The sequence below is a fragment of the Patagioenas fasciata genome, chromosome Z (genome assembly GCF_037038585.1).
Source record: "Patagioenas fasciata isolate bPatFas1 chromosome Z, bPatFas1.hap1, whole genome shotgun sequence".
Lineage (NCBI taxonomy): Eukaryota > Metazoa > Chordata > Aves > Columbiformes > Columbidae > Patagioenas > Patagioenas fasciata.
The window spans coordinates 16132370-16160307 of record NC_092560.1 but is presented as its reverse complement, the minus strand read 5'-3'; the positions used below and the strand labels follow the sequence as shown (position 1 = coordinate 16160307).

The 27938-nt window shown below is 49.5% G+C and overlaps 1 protein-coding gene across 1 annotated transcript; it reads left to right on the top strand.

Annotated features, from left to right (window-relative positions):
• The first annotated feature begins 400 nt into the window (after positions 1-400).
• On the top strand, positions 401-27801 carry B4GALT1 (beta-1,4-galactosyltransferase 1). Its single transcript, XM_065860708.2, is given in 7 exon segments — positions 401-533; positions 536-790; positions 12688-12923; positions 20524-20711; positions 22077-22199; positions 23591-23695; positions 24239-27801. Coding segments are annotated over 7 exon segments (1176 nt in total). The 3' UTR covers positions 24375-27801.
• The last annotated feature ends 137 nt before the right edge of the window (positions 27802-27938 follow it).

Sequence of the window (27938 nt, the reverse complement as noted above, 5' to 3'; positions counted from 1 at the left end):
TGTGATTTATTCAACAAAAAGGTGGTCCTGGCCTTTTTTGTTTTGCGGAAAATGAGTTGAAACAAGCTCCACCGAGCTGACAGAAAACTACAGTCTGTCAAGTCATGCCAAGTGAAAAGTACCTGCAACCATTCGAGGAGCATGAACCCAAACACAGCCTGTGTGACTCTGCAGCAGCTCGCAGCAGCCTCTTACACCCTCTGCTACAGCGGAGCGTTTCTGCATGCTGTACCGTGACCCGCACGAAGTTGCAGCCACGGTTACTACACGGTGTTAACGGGCACCGTACTGGAGGGCCAGACAGAGAGGGGGGTGCGCTTCCAGGAGCCAGCCCCGCGGAGCCGCCGGCGGAGGCGGGGGGATGCCGGGGGGCAGATGCTGGGCGAGCTGCCAGGGGATGATGGCGGGGAGGGTTCCGCCGCTGGCGGGCGACAGGAGGCTGTGGGCGGGGCGCGGGCGCGACACCGCCCCCCGGCGGGCGGAGCCGCCGCCGCCCCCGCCCTGTCCCCGTCCCCAGTCGGCGGCGCGGGGCGGGCGGGCGCTCCCCGCCAGCGCAGCGGCATGAAGGAGTCGTCGCTGCCCGGTACCTCGCTGCAGCGGGCCTGCCGCTTCCTCGTCGCTTTCTGCGCCCTCCACCTCTCGGCCACGCTGCTCTACTACCTGGCGGGCAACGCCTTGGGGCGGATGGGCAAACCCGAGCCCCCGCCGCGCCGCGCGCCGCCCTCCAACCTCTCGTTGTCTCCCGCCGCCCCGCCGTCGGGCCTCTGCCCCGAGCCGTCCCCGCTGCTCGGTGAGTGCCGCCCCGCTGGGGCTTGGGGGGGTTGAGGGGCTCCGCTTCCTCCTCTCCTGTCGCCCACCCCGCGAGGGCCACGGGGAGGCGCGGGCATCACGGGCGGCCGCCGCGTCCCGGCGCCTCGCGTGGGGTCCCGGTGTCCCTCGTGGGTGTCTGTCCCCGCGGGGCGGGCGCGGGTGTGACAGCGGCACGGCTGCCCACGCGTGTCGCCGCCGCAGCCTCGCAGCGCCCGGCGGAAGGGGATTGTGGGAGAATCCCCGGGGAGCCGGTGTTTGCGGGGAGCGAGACGCGGATGCTGTCACAAGGAAGGCGGCAGCGAGCGGACCCCCGGCACTTCTGGGGAGCCCTCCCTGCCAGTCCGGCTGGGTTTCTTTCTGGTTGTCGGGGAGGTTGGGTAATTTCCTCTGGGAACTCTACCCAAAATACTCCCCTTGCGCAATCTCACAGGAAGGATCAGACGGGCTGTCCAGACTTTTGCAGTCTTGTGTGTGCGCGGACCTGCTCGATGAGTGGCATAGATTTACAAAGCGCTGTGAGGCAGGGTCATGAATACAGTTGTTATGCATCCCAACGGCACTTCCCACGTATTTGGTCCTGTGATGCTGTATCCTGCCTGATACGTGGCAGCCTGGAGTGTGTTTTATCTGCGCTGGAGCTGTGCACCCCACAGGCCTTTCCCAGGACTGGAAGGCTGTCAGGCTCTTTGTGGGTTTGCAGCCTGCTAGTGGTCTAGTTTTTACACTGATCACCTGTAGCTGTTTTGATCCACCAGCTTTGTCACAAGGCAGAGGTGGGGGTGAGGTGAATTTCAGCTTTTTTCCTCCCCTTACAAGGCTCTCAACCACCTTGCTGTTTGTAGCTGCTGCTCCTTGAACAGACCCTCCTGTGGTGTATGTAGAGTCACCACTGTGACCAGCCACCATCCCAGTGGATGGTGACCTGGCCACAAGCTATTCAGGGCGTGGAGCCTTGGAATGATTTCTGTCTCTATCAGCATGCCACTTTAGCACAGACACCTTTATTACCAGAGATCATAGTGAGGAGGGGACTTCCGAGAAGCTACCTGTGGTTTTCAATTTACAATACCGACACAGAAATTCATAGTTTCCCTTGGTGTTCACTGGTCAGCTGTTTATGGATCAATGCATCTGAATAACAAATGACCGGTTTGTTATTTTAGGAAGGTGGTTTTGAGGTCACTAAAAGGAACTGTGCTGTGTTTTTTTTGTTGTTGTTGATTTTTATTCATATCTTTCACTTTTTTTTTTTTCCCCCCTAGATCACTATAAGTTGAAAGTGGCTGTGTATGCCTGTCCTCATGGACTGGATGTGGGAGCCATTTATGAATATTGCTTTGCTTTAAATGGTCTCCACTTACCCTGATCCTCTCAGGAGTGAGTCATGTGCTTTTGAAATGCCTGGAATTTAGAGAAATGCTCTTAGTGTCCCCAAGATTCAAAGTGTTATCACAGTTAGATGCTGAAGGATCAGTTAAAATATTTTATACTGTCTTTGTAATGTGTTCAGTGCAATTTGCAGAATCCACCAAAGGCTATTGGAAGTGGTTACCTATGTTCAGACAGCTACAGGGCAGTGCAGAGCGTAGCTCTTTACAACACAGTAGGCAAATGCTTTCTAGCTGTGTTACCTTCAGTGCTTGCATGGTGGTGCACTCAGATGCAGGCTGGCACTGTCACGGCTTCAGGGTTTGTAGCTAGCATGTAGGTAAGAAACCTGATGGGTATTTATTTTTCTTCTGCTTTTTTTTTTTTTTTCAGGTTTAGGTAGCAAGCAGCATTTGTAAAACAATCGTGTTGTGCCTCAGATGCTGGTCAGAGCTGCGTCTGCCCTGGTCAACATCTCATGTATCTCTAAGGCCAGAGTAGGGGGTGGAGAGGTGTACACTGCAGGCATTTCTAACACTTAATTCACTCACCCACAATTGATAGAACCCTCTTTTTGTGCACAAAGCTCCTATCAGTATGAACATAACAAGCAGGCACCAGCAGTCACCTTCCTGAGATTCCCACCTTCCCAAAACCAAGGAGAAGGGTTTCTGATGGGAACAGGCAGCTCCAACTGCCCTGTTCCCTTAGTGTAAACCTAAATTTCTTGAAATGCACCTCTTTTTTTTTCCTCTTTGTTTTTTTTTTTTTTTTTTTTTTATTTTCTGCTCCCATCCTCCCCGCACGGTGGGGAAACGTGATGGATCATGCAGGGTAAGTGTGACTGAGCTGCTCGGGCTTTTTGAACAGTCACATAGCCAGGTACTTTTTTCAGAGGCCCAGAGGTTTCGTTCGGGCACTGTTTAGAGAGAGTAGTTTACAATCCCTGCTGTCTGGATCTGCAGCAAATGGATTACCTGAAGGAGGTTTAATCTCTACAAGAAGCAGGCAAATTTAAAATACTTCTGTGGTTCACTTGCCCTTATTTATAATTTGAAAACGTAAATCAGTGCTGGGGAAATAATACCATAATTCAACTTTGAATTAAAGTCCTTAACAGCTATGAAATTCTCTAATACAAGCTAGTATAAGGATTTTGGATTTATGCTCCAGTTGAGAGCTGTGTGCCAATGAGTATCTTGAATGGTGTACTGAGAAGCAGTGCCTGCTCTTACTGCAGTGAAATTTCAGCCTCCTAGAAGCCCAGAAGCAAGTAAAAACAGATATATCCTGCAGGTGTCCATTCCCCAAACTATTATGTTCTTTAAGAGCTGTAGAACAGTATTGTTAAAATTACCCAAACAGTTAAAAGCTGCTCTACAGAAGTAGTATCTATGTTGGCCTAAGTGCTTTCAAAACAGTATAGTGCTTTTTTTCTACGTTTTCCATGAGGTCTTTGTGTTTTGGTGGTGGAGTAGTTATGTGCCTGCTGTTTTTAGGAGGGAGTGCAGAAGAGGGCACATTCTTTGCTAGGGAGATTCCTCTCCAAAAGAGCTTGTCTTAAAGCAGCGCTTATCTTTTGGTGCCAGAAGTCTGCAAAGCAGAGTCTCATGGACAGGCTTATCTGTGTTTCAGGGATGTCATTTTCAAGTCCTGCCTGATCAAGTGCACGTGTTGTTTATGGAGGTTATTTTAGAATACAGCGGTCTCCTTGCCCAGGGATGGCAGACTGAAGAGATGTATCGTTACCCTCAGGCCTGTGAGCATCTCATGGCAAAGATGACCCAAGTACGCTAAATATGTTGCAGTCAGGTGTCCATTTCAGTAGCTTTTCACCCTTGGATTTAAGTTTAGAAAACTGACAACCCCAAACCCTAAAAATCCCCTGAGGATTGAGAGAAAGTAGCTCCTTTGGGCAGCCTGTGGATGAGCATCTGCTGGTCAGTTGTAGGGAAAGGACCTGTGGTACAGGCTTTCTCTCTGATGCACCGCTTCTCGTGCCTGTGTAGTCAGTGCAGGCAGTCACTCTGGAACTGTAGGTACTGAAGATATGTGATGAGAATGTTCTGATGCTTTGAGGTTTGTTTGGAGGTGACAGAGGTTACTTGTCAAAGCAGTGGTGATGTTTACTGCCTGTATTACAGAAGTTTTTTTATCTTCTGCCTTTTTAGTTTTTCATACTTTCCAATACAGCCGCTGTGTCTGGTCCCTCCCAGGCCGGGTGCTACCGGCATTACTTTGCTCATGTCTGCAATCTGAATTGTGCTCTGTCCCTCCACTGCCTTCTTTCGAAAAAGTAAAACAGAAACTCAAAGAGAAGCGCATGGAGAGGGCTGGGGGAGGGGGAGCTAACACGTGGACCAGTTTGCTCAAAAAGTTAAGCTTCCTTGGCCTCAAAAGAGAGTTTGAGAAACTGTTAAACTTCTCCAAAGAATATGTTTAAGATGTTTGGCAGGGAGCGGACGCGCGATTCTGGCAACGCAGCCGACAGCCCTGCCGCTACCCGTGTGGTCGGGAGCACGTCGTACCTCTGAAGCGCAGGCTGTCTCGGCGGGCAGGGAGCAGCCTTTGTGGTGAGAGCATCCTTAGCGTCCTCTTATCTGGTCAAAATGAAGGTCAAGGACTATTAATTGGGTTTGCAGTCTAACTCGGAAAGGTACTGCGCCTTCCTGTAAAGCGGCTGTTTCAGGAACACGGCACAACAGATGGGATGTGCTGGGGACAAAAGGACAGCTTTCCGTCTCATGCTTCTAGTGTTTTATAACGTACTTGTTTCTCTGCCAGCGTTGATCTGAGGCAACAGCTAATTTCTTTGGAAACTGGGCCAAGTTTGTGTTTGGAAAGAGGCGGACGCTTGCAGCTTCGTGAACTGCACTTGGATGCAGAATTCAGTTAAGCTCTCAGCATTCCTCCTCTGGTGTGGAGCTCCTTACTCTGACTTCACTCAGCAGATGGAGAACGCTGTCACTGCCTTGAGGTCCCCCTCCCACCCCAAGGGGCAGTGTGTATGGTCCTCAGCTGGGAGGTGCTCTGGGTCTGGTGGCCTCGTCAACAAGCCCAAGGCAGCGGGCTGCTGGGCTTCACCACTCAGCTCATCTCCTCGCTTGTGGACCATCCTCTCTAGCCAGTATCCTGCAGCTACAGCTCCCCAGCCTCTGTCCTGTGCACCCTTCCCCATGGGGCAGGAGGGGTTTTGGTTATAGAGCTTTTGGGGATAGAGTCGTCCTGTCCACAGCAGTGCTGCAGTGGTGGGGCTGAGGACCTGGGGTTTTTCTGGAACATGGACAGAGTAGTGTCAGTGTCCAGCTTGCCCCTGTCTCTCTGGGCTGGAAAAAGTCTTCCTGATCAGCCTGTCCCCACCAGGACAGTGTTTTCCTTTGTGCAAATCACTGCCTAGAGCTCCTGCCTGCGAGGAGAGATACTTGGTGAGCAAGGCGTAGATTCAGTCCTCCGGATGGGCAAGAGGTGGCCGTGGCCGCTGACAATGCTAGGTCATGGCAAACAGACTTTCCAGCTGCCTGCTGGCTGCAGCTGGGCTGCAGGAGCTCGGGGCAGTCCCCAGGCCCCTGCAGATGTTTGTCTGAAAGTGGGCTGCTTGTGTCACCTCCCCTACCACTGATCCCCAGGCCAGGGTGTCACTGGACTTGCGTAGAGGGCACTTACCTGCAGCCATGTCTTACTGAAGCCGGCAACGGCCCTGTGAAGACTTGATGGGATGGGTTTCTGCAAATCTGGGCGCTCAGGGGCAGCAAGGCTTCAGCAGCCATTCTCCCAGGCACACAATGCCCTGCTCCTGTCCTCACCTCCCACACTCCCTGCCACTTGTAGCACCCCCTGCTTTTGGGGGTGCACAAGCCCTGGCTGTATTTTGGCCAGACAGAGGCACCTCTGCCCCACCTGGCACCCACTGCTACTGAGGCAGTACACCCCAGCCCTGGGGCAGCACTGGGATCCAGGTGCAGCCACCACAGGCCAGATGGGATGGGGTGGGGGTACTGGGGGCTGTCTTGTGATTTGGGGCTGCCCCTGGCAAAGCCGTGTCCCTGGGATGCCACTGAGCTGGGGAGAGCTCCTGTCTGCCCATCCCATCCTGCGGCGGGGTGAGGGGTTCCTGGTGGGGCGCAGCTCAGCTTTTTCTCTGATCCGGGCCTCTCTGTTTGTTTTGAGTTTGCTGTTTTGAGGGCTTGGAATTCAATTTTGTGGCGGCAGCGAGCAGGGCTAATCGCGTGCAGATTGCCTGGCTCAAAGGCAGATGGTTCAAAGCAGCTTCAGTGAGTGTGTGCTGGATTTGAGCCACCGATGAGGACTTTGCTTCTCTCCCAAAAGTACCTTCTTGTGGAAGTGACGATCTTTTTCATTTTTTTCTAAGACACCATGTGCTAGTCTGAGACCTTGTATTAGAACAGGCAGTGTTTGGGGTTGGATTAAGACATTTTTTTATGTCTGTAGTCACTCAGTTAATCATGCAAACCTGTCATCCTGCAGGCTCAGCGTTGCCAGTGTGTGATGCATCCTAATTTTTTTCAGCCTGTTTCCCTTTGGGGTCCCCAGTTGCAGATGCCAGACGCTGCGTGAGCTTGCCCAAGACCGGGCATGTGCTGGTGTAGCAGGCTTAAGCCTTGTGTTGGCATAGCTGACATCTGTAAGGGGATGCAACTTTCCAAGCGTAGACCAGCCAAAGAAAACGTATCCCAGTCCTTGGGAAGGGGAAGGCTTTTTTTTTTTCACTGGGATATTTCTGGCCATACCCAAGGATGGCTTTTTGTTGTTTTAAACATTCAAGAGGGAGTGAGAGCTGCAGGCAGCAAGGGGCAGCAGCTGCCAGCCAGTTAATAGGAGACAGAGATATCCCCATGGTTATTTTGGCTAGCGGGTTGCAGGCCAGGCCAGGAGGCTGCTCAGGGGATGTGTTTCGGTGAGGGGCGCTGGGGCTGTCCCTTCCACTGATCCTGTCCCCCCGCCACAGGGCTGAGCTCCAGTCCCAGCTGGGCTGGTGCTGCCTGCGTGGGCGCTGGCGCAGCTCTGAAGTTGAGCTGATTTTAATAGGAAACTTGTTCTTTGCTGAGCCGTGGGATGCAGCTACCTGCCTGCCCTGGAGCTGTCACGTGGGTCTGGGGGCTGGAGAGACCCCTGATCCACAGCCCGGGGTGCAGGGACTTGCCCCTGCGTTTTCTAGGGTGGAGCTGGTTTTGTTTTTTGCAGCCAGGGTAGACTTGGTGTGGCCGATGGGCCCTTCCCTTTTCTGCTGGGCCCCTGCAAAGAGAGGGTGGTTGAGTGGTTTGTTTTTTTTATTTTGTTTTGTTTTGTTTTTGTTTTCTCTTTCTGCAAGTTCTGCTTCTCTTTTCCAGCTTTCCTTTCGTATGAGGTTCATCTGAGCATGGCAGTGTGGATGTGCACGTGGCTCAGCAGCCAGAAAGCAGCACCCGGCTCTCGGCCAGGATAGTGGAAATGTTCTTTTCTGCTCTGTTTGGGGAGAGATTTTTTCCGACCTCCATGTCACATGCTTTTGCTTTCATTCTCACTAAATTAAATATCTGATATTTGCTCCTGGCTTAAAGCACACAGGTGAATTTTGCCGTTTGTCCCAGTGAAGTGTTTGGGAGGGCAATTCAGTCCGCCAGATCACCTCTGCAAAGTTGGCCCTGAGCCCCGCAGCCCTCCTTCCCATCTCCTGCTGCTGGGGCTGCACCGGCCTCCTGGGGAAGGGGTTCTCCCCCTGGCCCCAATCTGAACCCCGCCCCGGGCTGCCCTTTGTGGCTGCCGCCCCATGTGGTGTCACCTGTCACCACCTGCTTGGATGGAGCAGGTCACCATCCTATTCGCAGCCCCCCTAGGGATGCAAGGGAACAATTCTGGCTCTGCAGGGCATTGCCGCATGAGTTTTCCCAACACTTCTAGTATCTGTGGTCCAGGGAGGCTGGGGCAGCCTCTAGATTTATTATGGCATCAGGCTGGGAGGATTCTGGACTTTTTGTGTGAGGGTCCTCTCATTTGGGTCAGCGGGATGAGCTAAGGAGGTTTAGCTGTTGTGGCAAGCTTGGCCATTTGGATGTCGGGGACAAGAAGTTGACTGGGGCTGTGGGCCAGGTTCCTGAGGTCTGAGAGCTGTGCTGGCTCTGGGTTTTTCAAGCCTCACCTTATGCTTCGTGTGGGAAGCTGCTTCCTGTTTGTGTGCACCACGAGCGGCACCCGTGCCTGCACAACGCGTTTCCTCCGCACCGTCCCGCTCAGCAGAAACGCTTCTGAGTGTCAGAGATGGGGGGCGGGAGGGGGTTGGCTTTCATGTGTGCGTGTCTCTCTCTTACCCCTACCACTGCCACCTAAAACCTCCTTTCACAGTCTCTAAAGTGTTTGGATATGATGCTGTACTTTCGTGTCTTTTGCAAGCTACTAGCAGTTGCTTATTCACGTTTTCAAGGTTTTCTTTTGCTAAAAATGTATGTTTGAGGCTCGTGAAGCTGCTCTGTGGAATTTTGTAACTCTGACTCCAAAAACCTGTCTGCCTACAAATCCCAGGCACTGTGTGTGACTGGTGTTGCAAGTCCACATAGCCCTGTCGTGCCTGTCTGTTTTTAGCAGGGGCTCAATATACAGTGGCTCCTATGTCAGGCAGTCACCTTAGGCAGAAATAGAAAAGGTTGAGATTAAATCGATCAGGCTGGAAAGTTTACCTAGCGAACACAGACAGGGATACAGTTTTGGCTGGTGGGACAACACTCGCAGCAAACTTCTTGGCATAGGCAGATCATGTCCTGAGTCAGCATCCTTGGGAGACAACAGCCTTGGGGCTGCTGGCTGTTCAGGTAGTCACATTTCAGACAAAATGATTTAAAATTCGCAACTGGAACTGTGACTCTGGTCACTGATTGGAAAGCCTGTGTTTGCAGATTTGACTTGTCCTGCTTGAGAAGTGAGCTGAAAGCGTTGATTTGCAGCAGGTAGTATGGATGCTGTTATTTTTTGTCAGCCACATGGCTTCACAAAGTCTAGTTTCTTTTAGCTGTTCCATAGTTGAAAACAGCCTATTCAGGTTTTTTGCATTTTCATATTCTTACTGACTCCAGCGAGTGTATGCATTAGGTGACTTGCATCAAGCCTGTCTCAGAAGCAGCTGCCTTGCTGTATGTGTGCAGTGCCAGTGACGGGGGTCTTCTCACTGACCTGCATGTTGGCTGCATCCCTTGGGGCAGCATTTACAATGTGTGCTGCCTTTAAAACTGATTTGATTAACTGAAGGGCTGGAGCAGTACAGATGATTCCTCACCAGTGTCCTTCAAGACTCTGAAACTGTTAAATCTTTGACTTCCACAGGTGGTTTTTTATCATGAATGTCTTCTTCTCTCCCATCTTTTCCTTGCTGATGTTCCAGCCTCCTGAAAGCAAATGAGCAAGTGCTGGTGGGATGAGAGGTCCATGTTTGGTCTGGGGGGCTTGTGGGTACCAACCCGCAAAAGTCTGACTTGCAGTGTCCAGACACTTGTGGCTTTCCTTGCCCAGCTCCGGCTCACAAGCCACCAGCGGGAGATTTCACCTGTAAATTCACCTAAATAACAAACTTTAGTTTCCTCACCCCTTACTCTGTGACAGTGAATGTGAGACATTAAAAGATCCTTTGTTTGCTAAACCAGAAAGCATCCCCTGGGCTGATGGGGCTCATAGCAGTTTCCCCGGAGCAGCACCCGGCAGCTGAGCAGGCAGCAGCTGGGAGCTGGGAGCGCAGTGACTGGGAACCCGTCAGGAAGGGTCTTGCTCAGGGACGCAGCCGGCTGGCGCCTGGAAGCGGCGGGGCTGGCCGGGATGTGCTGCTTCCTCCCACTGCTTCCTGCAGCCTCCGGCAGGTTGGTCCTGCTGCTGACTGCAGGGTGCGGGCTCAGCAGTGGAATTAACCTCCCAGGGCAAAGATGCCCAGTGTAATCCTGTTCGCTGGCCATGACCAGTTAGGTGACCTGTGCCCAACACAATGCCTTTTGTTGTTTTAAATGCACAGAAGTGTGTCATCATCCTGAGTGCCGGTCTCCTAACAGAGGTGATGCTGTGGGGCAGAGGGGTGGGCAGGGGGATGCAGGCATGGAGGTGGGTTGAGACCAGAGGTTGTTCTGGGAGAGCGCTCTCCACCATGGTGGGGGATGAAGCAACAACCGAATTTGGAGGAAACTATGCACTGTCTGCCCCTCCTGCCCCCACTGGCCTTGCTGCTCTGGCACCTGCACCCGGCTTGTCCCAATGTGTGGGTGGCTGTGCCTGGCCCCCAATCCTGCCACCGCTGAGCCCTGGTCCTGGTTGTGCTGCTGCTGTGTGTTCCTTCCTGTCCCAGTTCCTCTCATTCTTGCCTCTTCCTCCCACTGCAGAGCACCCTTCCAGCTCTCCCTGCACACTGCTTTTTGACCAGAAAGGCTTCATCCCCAGCCATGCAGCCACAGGGCAGGCATCGTGCCATGGAACAACCAGGCAGGCAGCTTGGGGATGCAGCTGGGAACTGTGCGAGTGCTGAGAGCATGGGCAGAGTGATCCCAGCAGTGCCTGGGCCCTGAGAAATGGCTGCTTCTCCCTGTGTGAGAGAGAAACGTGCAAACTTGCCTAATTAACCTTTGCAAAATACAGAGAATGGGAGATCCCTTTGCATCCTGCTCATGGTGCTGGTTTCTGCAAGGTCTTGCCTCTGCTGTGCAGGCAGTGAATCAGGTGGCAAAGCTTCCTCGGTGCCTCTGTGGGTGCACGGAGCACCTCTGCCTGTTTGGCCCATCTTCTTCTTGCCATCTCCAGCCTGAGTGAGCGCAGGTTTTTAGACCAGCACAGCTGAAGGGATAAAATCATAGAATGTCCTGAGTTGGAAGGGACCCACAAGGATCATCGAGTCCAACTCCTGTACCTGCGTAGGACAACCCCATAGTTTACACGGTGTGTCTGAGGGCGTTGTGCAGTCTCTTCTTGAATACTGTCAGACTTGAAGCCGTGACACCTCCCTGGGGAGCCTGTTCCAGTAGCTTTTTCTAGATAAACAACCAGGCAACGACCTGTGAGCCTAGAGCACGATTTCGGCTTTTTTTAGTAGCCATGTGTTGCATATGCACAAGGTTGATTGTGACGGCTACTTTTTAGAGCTCTAAAAATCACTATGCCCTCTTTTCAAGAGGCTCCATAAGCACCGTGTTCGCACTGCTGGCATGTGTGTGCTGTCTGTGCCCTCAGAGGGACCTGGAGGTCTCTTCAACAAATGCGAAGAGGAGACAGTGGCTCCAAGACACAGATGCGAGTGCGTGCATGCACACACGCATTCACATCCAGGTAGAGGAGAGAGGGAGGGCACAGCACCCAAATCTTTAAGGAGTGATCCCCAGCCTAGTGTTTATGGTAAAGACCTTCTGCTCATGCATCCATACCTGCTGCAGATGTTTTACTGGGAGCTGAGCATGCGTGCAAAACCCAGTTTATGAGCTCGCCATTGCTGGGAGCAGGACATGGCAGCAAGAGCGGTCTGTCTGCTGGCAGCTACCTCACTTGTTCGGTTTTTGCTGCAAGCCTGTTCATCAGGGCTGGAACAGCTGGGAGCAAATGCTGCAGAAAGGACAGCCTGGATGTTAAGAGTGGGGACATCCAGAAAAGGGCTGTGGTCAGCGATGTGTGACCCATGTACAGCTGTATGGGAGGGACCGCTTTGGAGCCAGCATGTCAGAGCAGATAGCCCCTGGCAAGCAAAGAGCTCTCCTGCAGACATGTGAGCTGAAATCTTGCAAAGTAGGTCTCCTCAACCATATCAGCGCTGTATAAACCCGGGGCTGTCGCTGCCCTCTCTCCCTGTGCTCGGCCTTGAGCTTCTCAGGAGCTGCCGTCCTCTCTGTGGTGCCAGGGGGAGCTTCTCAGTTTTACACAGCAGTTTTGGCACAGATTATTTTGGCAGTTTCAAAACCTACCGCTATTGAAACTGTGTGCAGGAATTGCCAACATGCATGCAAATCTGCATATATTTTTTTAGCTGTTCTAATGCAGGATTTTAATAAATAATGGGCATGCCTACAGAACACTGAAAGTATCTAAGAAAAAAAGCAAGAAAGGGGGTTTTATTCACTTTGCATCTGGCTAACCTTGGCATAAGTAAATACGTCAAGAGGAGAGCAGGACTATTTTTGAAGTGCTTGACTCTCACACTGTGCAAGGTGGGTTAAGGGCGCAGAGGGCAACACTCTCCTCTAGGCTGGTTTTGTGGCCAGTGGGAACACAGCTGTTGGTTTGCCACCTGAATAGGAGGATTTTCAATACTCGTTTGGCATCAGTGACTTGGTTGGGGTCTGATAGCGAGAGGCCACAGCGTTTGCGGGTTTGCTCTGAATGGTTCTGTGCCCTTGCTTTGGGTACAGCTGGTCCAACCTTCCACACCTCTGTGCACTGCTGGGATTTTGCTTGGATTCAAACCTCTGTTTTTAAAAAGCAAAACAAAAATATCCAAGTGTGTAAAGGATGTCTGCTCAGATTACGTGTGCTAACTTGTTTTGTGCTGTGGCTCTCTTCCAGTTGGTGCGCTACATGTGGAGTTTTCCCGGCCTGTGAACCTGGAAGAAGTGGCGAGAATAAACCCAGAGGTCAAAGCAGGAGGTCGTTTTGCTCCAAAGGACTGTATAGCAGTTCAGAAAGTAGCAGTAATCATACCATTCAGGAACCGAGAGGAGCACCTGAAGTACTGGCTTTATTACCTACACCCAATTCTCCAAAGGCAGCAACTAGATTATGGAGTGTATGTTATCAATCAGGTAAGGTGCTAAAGACATAGGGCAATTTTGCTTTGATTATTTTGATGGGAAATCTGGAATCCCCTCCTCCAGTTAGGCGCGATTCACTCTAAAGAGCTTCTGCTTAAAGAAACCACATGGTGAGGAGGGAAGAAATCCCTAACAGCACAACCCAACCTAATTTCTCTTTCCAAATGTTCCTTTTTCCCCAAGTGCTGCAGGAATTGTATACAGAGATCTTTGAAGTGACAAGGTGGCATTAATGCCTAATCTAGCATTGGGCATGCTGTAAAGCTGTAGAATTTCACACTTACTTACTCAAGCAACTTCTGTTCATGTTAGTAAAAATGCACAAAGTGTCAGGATGGAGAATGCAAAGATGTGGCAGTGGAGCAGGTGAGTGATTGTCTTCAGGAGAATAGAACAGAACAGAAAAGAAACAAGGTGGATTTTTTGTTGTGTGTTTTTTTTTTTTCTTTTATTCTTGCTATCTGATGGCCTTAGACCTGTCTTTAAATTAAAGAAAAAAAAAGACATGTTTCACTCCAAACAGCCTCTCTTAATTAATACCATACTGGTGATTAAGTGAATAGGTGTTGTTCATACTTGGAAAAGCTTAAAATATATAGGTATTTGCATGGGATACAGCATGAAAGACCAGATGCAGTTCTGAGAACCCCAGCAGATACCATCGGCTGGACAAACTCAGAGAGCAGTTTCTCTCATGGATATGTATTTATATCCTGTTTTCTCAGCTCTGTAAAGACTGAGATGAAATAACATGCTTCTTTAAATGTAACTCCTTAAATTTGCAGATCAGCTGATGTGTTTGGGCATATCAAACATCACGAATATTTAAAGTGGTCACCCAAGCAATAAATTTCCTCACAGAATTGAAAGTAAAGGCAGACCTTTTTCTAGAGAAAAAACAAATGCTCTGCTAACTTGTATTTCTCTTGCTTACTTTGCTCATTTCCATGGTGCCAGAGATCCGGGCAAAAGTGATTTGCAGGAAATTAGCGGTAGCTCCAAGCACAGCATCCAAGATGCTCTGGCTGACTGTGCTTGTGGCCTGGCAGCCATGTCGCTGAGGGCACAAGGCTTTTATGCAGCATACAGACTGGCACACTGTGCCGCAAAATTAAGCCCTGTAAGGAGACCCTTCTTGTGTAATGCAAAGAGCAGCTGGTGCTGCTGCATTGCAGCAACACGGGGCCAGCCCCAGCCCTTTGTCCTTCAGGCTGCACTGGTGCCGCAAGGGTAGAATCACAGAAAAATTTTTGTTGGAAGAGACCCTGAAGATCATTGAGTTGAACTGTAACCCAAATCTGGCACAAAACCATGTCCCTAAGAACCTCATCTAAATGCCTTTTAAACACCTCCAGAGATGGTGACTCCACCACTTCCCTGGGCAGCCTGTTCCAATGCTTCACAACCCCTTCTGTGAAGTTTTTCCTAATATCCATTCTGAACCTCCCTGGTGCAGCTTGAGGTCATTTCCTCTTGTCCTACCACTTGCTACTTGCGAGAAGAGACCAACACCCTCCATGCTACAACCTCCTTTCAGGTAACTGTAGACAGCAATAAGGTCTCCCCTCAGCCTCCTTTTCTCCAGGCTAAATAGCCCCAGTTCCCTCAGGTGCTCCTCATCAGACTTGTGCTCCAGACCCCTCACCAGCTTCATTGCCCTCCTCTGAACTCTCTCCAGCACCTCAATGTCTTTCTTGTATTGAGGGACCCAAAACTGAACACAGGATTCAAAGTTGCTTGAGCCGCAGTCCCCAGCGGTCACCGAGGTGCAGGTGGGTGCAGGTGGCAGAGCTGCATGCCTCCCTTCTCTGAGCGTGCCACAGAAGCAAGGGTGTGATGCGGCTTCCAGCAGTGATCCAGTGATGGAGGCTGCTGCTTTCCTGGCCAGGTGTAGCTCCCCATCTGTCTCTGCCGAGGACTGGAGAGAGTTGCCTGCTGCAGTCCAGGGGCACCGATTGTGGGCAACCGGCTGTCTCCATCACAAAGAACTGGTGGTGCAGCTGGGGCTGGTATTTCCCCATCAGTGGTGTTCAGGGGTAAGGAAGGCAATCCATCATGTGGAGCTGCACCAGCACCTGTAAAGGCAGACAGTGTCCAAAGCCTGGCTGGAGCTCCTGCTGCTACTGCGATGGTGCATGTTGGCTTGCATTGCCTGATGTTGCTGGCTCCTCCTCTCTGGTCCTGTCCTTCAGTGCTAGGCCTGTCAGGCTGTCTGTATGCTCTAAACTTAACCCTCAAAAAATTATTGAAGCAAATATTTTTTCCAGACACATCCCTTGAGCAAAGTTGGAGTGACATCCAGTACACAGGGTACATATGTCCTGAACACATGCAGCGGTAGGTTAGCAAGTAAGACTACATTATTTATAAAATAAACATGCTCCTTCTGCGTGCCTCTAACAAGCTGTGTCTGTATGAGGCAGAGTGAGTAGTGGTAGTAAACCCACTGGATGCATCTCTTGAGAGTGAGTGGGAACACTGAATAGAGTTGCAGAAAATGTATTAATTCTGCCAGAAGTACAGTAGGAAAACAGTCTTATTTCTCTGCTATCTTGACAATTGCTTTTCTCTTTTTCTTGTCTGTCCTTCCCTTTGCATCTGCCCTCCTTTTTTTTATTTTATTTTTCCTTCTAGTGGGGAAATATTACCTTTACTTGTTAATCCTGTCTATAGCAAAGCAATCACTGAAGCAAGGAGAATTACTGTGTGATCTGGTTCTTACACGCTGCCTACGTGCTCTTCTGTGCTCTGCATCTCATAGAAAGAAAGAGGAGCGCTGAGCCCTGCTACTGCTGCACTGGTAATGTCAAACTTCTTCTTTCAGCGCAATGTGTTTCCCTCACCACTCCATTGTGTCTCCACCATGCTGTTCTTGCGTGCCTGAGTACCTCAGAGTAGGACCTGGCTGAAGTCAGGGGGACGATGTTTGCAAAATGTCCAGTGTGTAACAGGAGCCAGTGGAAAATATATATTGTGCTTCACCCTCCGCACCCCACCCCCGGCAAAACCTAATTCTGATGCATGGAGTAGCAGTTGTTGTATCTTTCGAATAAATTTGAGAAGAGGACACGCGGCTGGGCACACGTGCTGTGGTGCACATTTGATGCCATTCAAGCTTGACTTCCTCACATGAGGAGGCAGTGGTGAGTTTGTGGCGTCTGCCTCAGCCCTGCTTGCTCTCACCATTACCCATGTGCTTTCTGGCACCTTCAGCTGCTGCCACTGGGGTGCTCAGGTCTAGAAATTAGTTTTCTTGCTGCATTTCAGCCTGTGCAAATGCTCATAGAGACAGACAGAAGTTTGGGAAGGGGAAGACTTAGCAAATTCCCTGAAAACTGTGCAGTTGTTCAAGAGTTTTCCACTGGCCCCTGGTGCTACCTGCAATGTCCTTGGTAGCGATTTTCCGGAGTGTGTGTGTGAGTGCAGAGTGGTTGGGGCATCGCACTTATTCATGTTATTTTGCAGGGGGTGTCAGGACCCTTGGGTATGTGGGAAAGGAGGGAATTGTCCATGGCTCCTGCTTAACCTCATTGTGGTGGGAGAGGAGACTCGTTTCCTCTGTGTCCGCTCTCTCCTGCTACCTGACGTAATGGTGCTGACGCCTCAAAATACCCTCTGGCGAAAAAGCAAAATGTCTCCTGGTGTCTCTTGATGGCCCTGGAAATCCTTCTACCTGCTCAAGTCCACCGGACCGTGGACATTCATGTGGACATCGTGTGTGTGGTTCAGGCTGTTTTGGGGGATCCCTGGCTTAGCTAGCAGCGTCCTGTTGAAGGTGATAGCTCTCTCCTTGCCAGCCAGAAACATATATCCTCACAATTACCTCCCTGATACCTTGCGAGTTTAGAATCCATGAGAGAAGGATGCAGCCATGGGTCCCCTGCTGTGCTGTCTGTGGGAGGAATCAGAGAGCTGCCTCCTACATGGACGTGGGAGGCAGGACAAAATTGAGACAGAAGGCTTCTTGCTGATTTGCAAGCCCTTTAACTTGAGTGGCAGTTCCAAAAACCTCAATTTTATCTGCCTGGCAGCAAAAAAAGGTAGCATGTTTGGGTAGGTCTGGCCAAGCAAACCAGATTCAGCAAAGGTAAGAGATGAAAAGTAGAAACACCTGGGTGTTCTTTTGCTCAGGCTGATCATCACTAGGTGTGAGGAGGAGTCGGCGTCAGATCCTGCAGGACCCAGGCAGCAGGTTTTCCCCTTTCGACCAGTCTCTTATGGACCAGGGAATGGGGATGGACTTGGGCGTGCTGGGAGAGACACAGGGAATAAAACCATGAACCAGAAAGAGGTGCTGGGCACCAACACTGAATTTAGACGTGAATTAAGTTTCAGGACAAGAGAACATAAGGAAAAAAATTCAGAAAAAAAGCAAAAACGTTCTTGGGCTTTTTCTGGTTGAAAGCCTAGGAAGGACACGGAGGCTGCATCTGGTGCTTGGCTGCATTGTCAAAGGAACAGTCCCCTGTGCACTGCCTAGCCCTTCAGGACAATGCTTCTCTGTCCAAGCAGGCCTGAACGAAACCATTTCCTTGTGGCAAATTACAGGGATGCTCCTTGGGATGAGGAGCTGCCAAGCAGAGGCAAGGGCTGGAAGTTTCTTCAGTTCTGCTTTCTCTGCTCTCTCGAGGATCGCCTGTGGCACTGTGCCCTGTGCTGACCTGGCGGGGACAGCAGTACAGGATTTCCCAACTCTGCTTTTTTTTCTTTCAAAAACTTGGGGATCAGTCGAAGATGGAAGATGGCAGCATGTTTCTGAGTTTTGAGAGATATGAATCTCATATACTGCGAGTGTGCCGGTGCTTCCACATTGCCTTAGGTAAAGAAACAGAGCTTTCTGCAAAAAGCAAAACCTCTTGTCAGTCTTTTTTTGCTTCAGTAAATGCTGTGAAGCTCCGTGTACCTCCTGGGACAGAAAACCAGCCTCCTGTCCTCAAAGGAGTCACAACTGGTAACAGCATTGCAAGATTTGCTGCATGAACTGCCTGCTCACTGTAACATTACTAAAAAAATGTCTTGGAAAGGTGGGTTGGTCGGGTTTTTTTGTGTGTGATTTTTGTTTCTCCTGAAGCCTTTTGGAACCCCCAGTGTGAAGCTGTGTAACCATTTGGTAGGAGGGCGGCTGTGCCCACGCAAAGTGTTCGCCGTGTGTCTGGTCCCTCTCCATGCGTGGGGCCTTGGTGTGCACTCTGCCAGCATCTGATGGGTGAGGTGGTGGTCTTGGTCTGGTCACTGCCCTGTGCTTTGGGCGTTTTTCAGTGAGAGGTTTAAAAACCCAGCTCCTGGTAGCACTGTTAATCCCTAAGTGTCACCTAGAGGAGTTAGAGGCTGCCTGAAGGTGTGGGTTAATTATGGCTGAGCTTCTGCTGGTAGCAAAATGGGTGTGAGGTAACCTTTGCCTTGAAATTTCGTTATGAAAAGCGCAGCCAAAGGGTGTGAAATGAGGACAGGCTTTCTAAGCTGAAGCCAGGAGGTGCTTAGTGGTGTGAGCACATTGTGCTTTGCACCAGGACTGGGAGAAGTCATCCTTGGGACTGCAGAGCCAGGCCTGGGTTTGGTGCTGAGGGACCTGAGGACCACTGGGCAGCCCCCTTTCCAGGGGAAGAAAACCCCTTGATCCCAGAGCCTCAGCCGCTCCCTCTCCCCAGCCTTTTTCTTTGACTTACCTTAATTTTCTACACTCAAGTTTTTACTGCTCTTGCTTATGCATGATGGTGATCATCTTCCCACCACCTTAGTTACTGTGCGAACCTTTTTGTTTCAGGTGAGGATGCTGAGAATTTGCTCAGATCCTCCTCCACAAAAACTCACTCCTCCCTGTGAAGTCATTTGTGCCTGAGGCAGGTGATGAATGCTTTTGAAAACCTTGGTTTGACACTTGCATGTTAAAACCTTCATTTGAAAGATATTTGTGGCTGTTTCAAGAACCTGTGTTGGCTTTCCAGCCGCAGGTCCATCCATTAACTGGTCAGGATTAAACAGTTTCCAAAATGATTATTTATTAACCAGGCGAAGCCATTTGGGAGGAGGTGATGTTTTAAGCTTCTGTTCCTTGGGCACAGTATTTTAGCCATTCTTGATTCTCATCCCATGCTGATTGTGGGTACTGCAGGGTGGGGGAATGCCTTGCACAGTGGGAGAGTCCTTTGGCTTGACAATGTTCCAAGGGTTTGAAGGAGGAAAGGTGGGATGTGGTAGAAAAGATTTAGCAGTCTTAGTTTACAGGCTGGCAGAAAACTTCAGCCTCCTTCAGCGGTGCCCTGTGAGTCCCCTTCTGCCTGCTCTGTTCCCCTGCACGGAGTTTGGGTTTGAAACCGCTGCTGCAAAGTTGGGTCCTGGAGTGGAAATCTTTACTCTCAAACCACTGGTATTCTTGGGTTTGTGGGTATGAGTGTGTTGTTTTTTTCTGAAAGTTCTCAAGCAATTTGCAAGCCTATACTTGTGCTCAAAGCCATGTGTGCTTTTGAAATGTCTCTGCCTGAGAGAAGCCAAACTGATTTCTCTTTGGACGCCTTGTTGCTTGGGGAGGAGAGTGGAAGAGTTTCCTGCCTTGCTCTCTGCAGGTCCCTTCATTAACTGCACCTGCCCTGGAACAAACGTGCCCTGCTGTGGTGTCACCTCTTTTCAGGTCCTTCCCATCATGATGACAGCCCCAGTGAGGCCCCTGGGTGGGATGGTGGGTCACATCATGCTCCGGCTGGCGGAGCAGCAGCAAGAAAGGGGCCGTGCACCATGGGAGACGGTGGCGTGAACCATGAACCTTATGGGAAGCAGCACACACCCTCCTGTCATCCAGGAATCAAGGCTGTGTCACTGCCATGTGCTGAACCAGCAGTACCTTTTTCCGGAAAGCGTCCTGCTACCGTATGTGCCTGGCTGGCCAGGGCTTGGCACAGGAGCAGGAGCGAGCGGCAGGGTGGCAAACCTTGGCTCCTGGTGCTACATCACACTATGCAAATCAATCAGGGGTACTCACACATGCTGCTGAGCAGAGGCCACGCCGCAGTTCCACAGCCCTGTTGTGGCAGAGCTTAGGAAGAGGGTGCTGAAGTCCTGGCCACAGAAAGGTTTTGGTCTGTGGTCATTGTCCTGGCTGTAAGCCAAAGCATCACGAAAGTTTCTCTCTGTAGCAAGGGTCCCCTCTTACAGAGGAGCTCATCTCTCTTTGCTTGTCTCCACTGCTCCAGGAAGCCCCAGCTGCCTGTCCTAGCAGTCTGTGAACTTTGTCACAAAATCCAATCACAAAATGCCTGTGTGTGAGGTGGGACGTGGGGACCGCTCAGCATCAATCTGGCCCTCTTGGAGCCACCCACCACTAGAGAGGAGCTGAGCTGGGGCCAGCCTTTGCTCAGCCATTTCGGCTGCCCCTGCATTCTGCAGCTGGCTCAGATGCCACTGTCCCATGGGTGGCATTCTGGGGGGGCCTTGCTGCAGACTTGTTGTGGGGGGAGTGGTCTGGCTCGAGATTAGTCCATCACAGGCATGGCAACCAGTGTGGTGACACTGGCGTACAGTAACAGGTAAGAAACTGCTGATGTCAGCTGTGAAATTTAAGTCACTTAACTCTTTTTTTTTTTTTTTTTTTAATTAGGATGGAGAAGAAGAATTTAACCGTGCTAAACTGCTGAATATAGGATTCACAGAGGCTTTGAAAGAGTATGACTACGATTGCTTTGTATTTAGTGACGTAGACCTCATCCCAATGGATGACAGGAATACCTACAAATGTTACAGCCAGCCACGGCACCTCTCTGTATCCATGGATAAATTTGGATTTCGGTGAGATTCCTTTTGGAGGGGCATCTTGTTCCTAACATTGCTGTTAGCCTAGCAAGCCAGACACAGCGTTACACATCCCCACCCATCACTGAAAGCATGGGAAAATGTCTCTGGCAAAAGCCTGTCTTGGCGTGTGCATCCCTGCAGGGAGCGGGTGGCTGCGAGGATGGGCTGGAGGGGAGGAAGGAGGAGAAACAGCGCTGAGCAGTTTATTAAAATTCACAGCTTCTGCAAAGCAAAATGTAGGGCGAGGAAAAGCTAAAGAGCCCATCGTTTTGCAGATGCCTGCCTATCCCTTCTTGTGTTTCAGGCTGGAAGCTGGAAGACAGCTAGTGTTTCCAACCAGTCTGAAAAGTGAGACACTCTCATGCAGTGAGAATTATGGGCAGCTTTAAAAAGACTGCATTGGATGCTATTTTAAGAGCAAAATGAAATATTTTTGGCTGTTCTGTTTCGGGCCACTGAGGGATCTGCCTTGGTATCTGAGAGCAACACAAAATGCAGTGCCTTTCAGCATACATTTGGGTACAGCAAGCTGCTGCAAAGAAAAATGTGTCTTGCTTTTCCTTTCTTGTGTATGTTTGGGTTTTTTTGGTTTTGGGGTTGTTTTTTGTATCCCAAATCCTCAAGAGGGAGTTTTAAAGCTCATCTATAAAGTTAAAATCAGTCATGACCGTAGGTGGCCAGTAGTGCTGAAGATAGAGCAGTGGCGTTGCTGGCAGGACCCCTCCACATCTCCGCTCCAGACCTCAGCTCTGCTTGGAGCAGGGCTGTCGCTGCAGCAGCTGCACATTTTTCTTGCAGCTAGATGAGGCTTAGGGCAGAAATGCAGACACAGGGTTTCTTATGCTTGCTGAAGCACAGGAAGGTCTGTGATAGGGCCCAGTGGTCCCTGCCTGGGCTCTCGCCTGGTGCTGTGGGTCTGAATGTCATCTGTCCCCAATACCCTGGTGAATTGTCCCCCATTTTGAGCCAGAGCTGGTTGGTTTTGTGGGAGGCGAGTGGTGGAGCTCTAGGAAGAGGAGGCTCTGTGGGACCTCTGACTCCTCGCTGAGCTCTTGCCTCTCCCAGGACATGCATGTCACCCATCTGTCCTTTGGCAAGGTGACCTGTATCTCACTGGCTTGTCCTTTGAAGACATTGTACTTAGTGAAAGTCTACAGCTGCTGTGAGTTGCAAAATAACTTCCTGGCTGTATTTGGAACTGAGCCTGCCAGCTCCGTCTGCCTGGTGTGAGCCCAGGGCACCAGGACACGTGCTGCTCCCAGCGCTGACTCGCTGCGGGCTGGCGGGAAGGGCAGCAGTAAGCCCTTTTCAGGTGCGCAGGCTGCTCCTCCTCTAATGGCCTTTTCTTCCTGCTTCCAGGTTGCCTTACAACCAGTATTTCGGAGGTGTGTCTGCCTTGAGCAAAGAGCAGTTCAGAAAGATCAACGGGTTCCCAAACAATTACTGGGGCTGGGGTGGTGAAGATGATGACATTTATAACAGGTAAATAAATACCTGCTTTGGCACCCAGGGTTCCTCCAGGGTGGGGACGAGCCCAGACCTGTTGCTCTTGCCTGGTTTGGGGGGTGCAGGGTGTCTTTTTGTCCCAGCCATGGGGTGGGGAATGGTGGTGGTGCATGAGCAACCTGCTCGCTCAGCAAAAGTGTGTTCCTGCTGGGTGCTGGCACCTGATTTTGGAGCTCCCAAAGTATGCTGGGGAGGGGGTCCAACTGGAAAAATCCCACCCCTGCACCTCACACACATTGCTCAGCCGCCATGCAGCCCTGCAAGCACCCAGGCCAGTGTGTGGGTTGGAGCAGTGCACTTTTGGGTCTCCCAGCACTGGCCAAAGGAAGGGGATTTGGGATTCCCAGTGGGGTGGAGAAGACCTTGACCCACCTAGCTCTGTGCAGCCCAGGGCTTGCCTGGATCTGCAGCCTCATAGTGGATCCCGTTGTTCCCAGGGAAGACTGGGGTGGGGGGGATGTGGGGTTGTGCTATTTCATGGCTACACATGGCCAAGGCAGTCAATGTGATTTGGGAAGCCCTCTTCACTTTTCTCAATGGCAAAACCAGTGTGTGGTCTTTTCTCTGGGCTTTCCAAACTCTTCTGGGTTTCAGGGAGGTTCTTCCTAAAAGTGCTTGTACCCTCCTGAGGTTCATCAATTCTGTTCAATAAATCAAGCAAGGAGCAACCTTCCAGTGGGGCAGCACATTGAGAACAAGTTGGTAGACTTCTCTTTTTGGGGCACTCAGGTTTTGAGGAACAGAAGATGCTACGTAGAAATGAAAAGAGAGATGCAGAGAGGAAGAAACCACATGCGTTTTCAGCATTGGTGTCCATGAAGTGCGGGTGCCTTGCAGAGAGCATGCAAACAAAGACAGGCTGCCCCTGGCCTGCCAAGTCCCAGCTGGGACCCTTGTGGCTCTGACTGTGTGTCATACCTACCTCCCCATGCTGCTTCACCACCATTCACTTTGGTTTCTACCAGCACTGTAGTTTTCACATCACAAAAAACAAAGCTCCTCTGGCTCCTTTCCAGATAGGTTACAAACTAGATGCCTCCCATTCAAATTCCAGTCTGCAGCCTGGGGCAAGATTGGTGTAGGGGCTGGAGGAGCTGGCGGTGCAGGTGAGGGTGTGGTAAATTAGCAGATCCTTGGTGTTGGCAGGGGGATGTCTCTTGTTCCCATGCTGACGTGCCTGCACAGAAAGGGACTGGCCTTCCCCCCTTTCAGTGTTAGCAAGGCTGCAATTGCACTAGCTGCATCCTAAAAGAAAAAGGGGAGGGATGGGCAAAACCTCAAAAACCAATGGTCGTTTGTGGAAGGTGTGGCAGAGCATCCCACATCCGTCACCTATCATGGGTGTGTAATGTACTTGTTTTTTACAGGCTGGTGTTTAAAGGCATGGAGATATCGCGTCCGGATGCTGTCATTGGGAAGTGCAGAATGATCCGTCATTCCCGGGACCGCAAGAATGAACCCAACCCTGAAAGGTGTGTCCTGCGCCCCACACCAGATTCCAGGGGTGCCCCCTGCCCTCGCCGCTCTGGCTGCTTGCCTTTCCTCTGCCCTGCACAAAGCCTGATGGCAGGAAGCCTGCGGCCATCTCCTCCCTTGCTGACCTCTGTTCCTTAAGCTGTGACTCACCCCCTTCCTCTGGCCAGTTTATTTATTTCCTTATTACAGACCTTTTCCCCCAGATTTTTATGACACCAATGCCTCTCACGCTCTAAGCAATTCTTTCCAGCTTGTCTTTAGTGTGTAAAACCTGTACTCTAGTGCAGAGCTGGAAAAGGACCTGTGTGATTTAAAAGCCTGGCTGCTTTTTCCTGGCTAAAATTTGACTCTGTAGAGATGCCTTTGCCCGCTGCTCAGGCTGGCCACTCTAGGAGTTTACAGTACCCATACTCATACACACGTTCTTAAAATTCTGAGATGCTGCCTGAGAGGCTATAAAAATGTCGTATGAAGTTCAGCTTGTTTAAACTTTTTTTCCTTTCTTTCTTTGTTCTTTCTTTTCCTTCCCCATTCTGCAGGTTTGACCGAATTGCTCACACAAGGGAGACAATGAGCTCTGACGGCTTAAATACATTATTCTACAAGGTGTTAAGAACTGACAAGTACCCTCTGTATACAAAGATCACAGTGGATATTGGCTCGCCAAAGAGCTAACATCACAGACTCAAGAGAGACCTTGCCTATGTTACCCAGGACACTTGGCCTCACTGATGCTTTATATCTGCTGGTTTTGTAACAGTTGCAATGAACAAAAAATAAGGGCCTCTTGGCATGCCAAAGCATCTTCAAATTGTTTGGACAAGTGCTTTTTTTTTTCCATTCCAAACTTGACTTTACACAACTTTCTAGCTCTCCATTGTTTTGTAAGTCCAGAAGCTGTACATAAGAGTTGTAAATATTTAATTTGCCAGAAAATGTTGAATCTGATCTATTTGCTGCAGTGCTCCCCCTGTTGAGTTAATTGCTGGACCTAGATTTTACTGATTACAACTGTGATGCATCAGCAATTACTGCCCATTTTATTTTGATAGTTTAAATGAGGTGGATGAAACATTCCTTTTAATTCATTCCTGGTTTTACTTTATGAAGGACTGTAAAATGCTGCTAAAATTGTATACGTTTACGCTTTGCATTAGATTTTTTTTTTTAATGGAGACAATATCTTTTCTTTTTTTCCTCATAGTGACCAAAATAGACATTTTCTCTGTGTGCAGAGGAAGTGTTGAACAATCAAGTCTGGATTCAATGACTGTCATTATTTTTTTTAGTCTCAAAGGCGACTTTGAGTGAGTTGAGCCAGAGTTAGCCAGAATTTGCCAGTGTGCTCCCTGTGTGAGGTGGGAGCTACACAGATGGCATCTAGAAAAACCACTGGCTTCAGATAACCTTACTTCTGGATGTAATAGTGACTTTTTGCCTCAGCACAACACCAACCTGTTTTGTTTCTTTTTTTGGTTTTTTTTTGGGTTTTTTTGTGGGTTTTTTTTTTTTTTTGTTTGGTAGGGGTTTTTTTGTTTGTTGTTTTTTTTTGTTTGTTTGTTTTGGCTTGGTTTTTTGGTTTGGTTTGGTTTTTTTGGTTTTTTTTGGTTTTTGTTTTTTTTGGGGGGGCAGGGGAATGGAGGTGAGGTGTTTGGTTTTTTTTTTTTTTTCTGAAACAAAGATGAATTAATTTAATTGCACAATGAAATTATGGCCTTAAAATGTGCTCACACATGTTAACGGTGGTAGAAAGTTACTATGCTATTTAAACATTGTCTGAAGCTTCCTAAGAACATTTTTTTTCTTGCAAAGTCATGTATAAAACTTGAATTCACATATTACTTTTGTTGTTGTAACATTTTAATAACTTTTTAAAGTAATTTGTATATCATCATCAGTATATTTAATACCAGATTAAACTAGGGTGCAGCATAATAGAATATGATTCAAGGCATCCTTTATCTTCAGACCAGTAGGCTTTTGATGTGCATCATTATATATAAGCCATGTATTATATTTGCTCTGCATATTTGTTCATGAAATCTCCTGCGGTGCTGAGGTATTCACAGCAGGGCTGACACCTATTTGATTTGTCTTCACCTAAAGCCTGTTAGAATACATGTCCTCTATCGGGAAACTCCGTTCTGATTTTCTCGGGCTTTAAGGGACACGCACGTTTTGGAGTACTACTTCTTGTCCGTGCACCAGGGCACTACCTGTATGTACGGACACCCATCTTTTCCTTCCCGTGACCATACGAACGCCTCAAGTGCTGACACCCTTGGAGCTGGTTTAAGCGATTAAAGCTCTCAGCCAGAACTAAGAACTGAATTCCTTCTGGGGAGTACTTTGCCACCAGCTCTGACCACAGCAATTTGCACTTCCTTGGCCTGTGCTGAAGGCTGTTGAAATCAGGGACACTGCTCGTGTTATTGGGGATCATCTTCAGCACTGCCTCTTTTCTTTTTTTCTTCGCCCCACCCCCCTTTCTTTTTTTGTGGGTGTGTTTTTTGTTTTGGGTTTTGTTTTGGTGTTTTGTTTTTTTGTTGTAGTTGTTGTTGTTTGGTTTGGGCTTTTTTTTTTTGTTTGTTTGGTTGGTTGGTTTTGTGTTTCTTTTTGTTTTGTTTTGTTTTCTGTTGTTGTTGAGACCTGAAGGTTTTGCTGAACCTTTGCGCTGCAGGGGTGGGATCCTGCAGGGGCCGGGCGACAGTGCATTTCTTCTTAGGCCAGCAGTGGCTCAAACTATGCACAGAGATGTTAATTACTAGGGAGACACCTAGCTGACTTTTCAGTCTAACTTCCAAAAAGTGTTCCACCTCCTTCACTTAAAAGTTGTTGCTGGCCAGACATGCTGGTCCAGTCGTGCTGGGGCCAGTGAATTTGGGCTTGCATGGAGCACAAGTGAAGCACAGGGAAGCAGCCTTGTGTTTAAGAGCTGCTCTCTTGTGCTTCTTGTCATATAAAAATATTACACGTTTTTCGCAGGTCAGGCTCCAGCTCTTAGATGCTAAGGGGTACAATAAATTTTTCAAAGGTGCCTTAGAAGCAGGGCCCCACTCCTGCAGGTGGCAGAGCAGCATCAAAACCCATCGAGGCTCCACTGAAATCACAGCTCTCTGCAGAGAGCACCTCGCTATTGTGCTGAGCCTTTTATGAGCTGAAGAATTGGGACCTTCAGCTGTAACGGTATCTGTCTGCTAACAGGCTATGCAAAGGGGCTACCTGTTGTAATTGGTTTGTTGTTTGGTTTGGGGGTTTTTAAAATTTTTTGTTTGTGTTTTCGGGGTGTTTTTTTGTTTTGTTTTTTTTTTTTTTTTTTAAACTTTCCTTAGGATTCTCTGAAGATTAGAAAACGTTAGTGTAACAACTCATGATCTTGCTGTACGCCGAAATCATTGAATGTCATGGAGGTGGTGTGAATGCTTGTTTCTGGCTCTTACAATCAACGGTTTCTACATATGTGCCTTGAAAGAGGGTAGAAGTGGAAACTGGAAAACCAGGAAACCTGAAAAACATTTTCAGCAGAGAGAGGTTAGCGGTGCAGGAAGGTGCCGCTTAGTTTCTCTTCTACTGCTAAAGCCACAAGCCATGTGAAAGACGAATCTGCCTTTCGTCGCTTGTTTCGCCCTTCGGTGCTGACCTGTGATTTCCAGATCTCTTTGTCCCTGTGTAAACTGTGTTGCTTGAACTCACAAAATGCCCTTGACTCAACCTGGCCATGAAATTTCTCTCCCTGGGATTTTTGGGGGCCTCATGTTGCACAGAAGTGAATTCTGGCCATGACCTGTGGTGGGTGGTGGTTTTTCCCCTGCGGTACCAGTAGGAACATTCAAAATGATACTGTGTGCATAATGGTTGAAACCCAGAACAAATGGCTGCAAAGGAAATGCTAATGCTTGGTTTCTTTGGGATTACTGTTTGCTTGTTAGGATGAGGGAGGGTCCTGGCATGCAGCTTTTTCCCTGGGATGTTCCTTGTGTACTGGTCTTGTGTGTTTCCTGTAGATGATTTTGCTTTTGCATTTTTATCATTTATATATCAACGGGTGTATAATCCAATGTCCCTACTTTACTATTGATGTCAAATAAAGTATTTTCAGTTATGATGTCTGGCAGCATTACTCTGAATTACCCCTCTGGCTGAGTGCATCTCTGGCTGATGGGGTGGACTGGGCCATGCCTTAGTCTTCTTCCGTTAACCTTCTCCATCTTTTCCCCTCTCTGGCTGCTGTCTGCACCC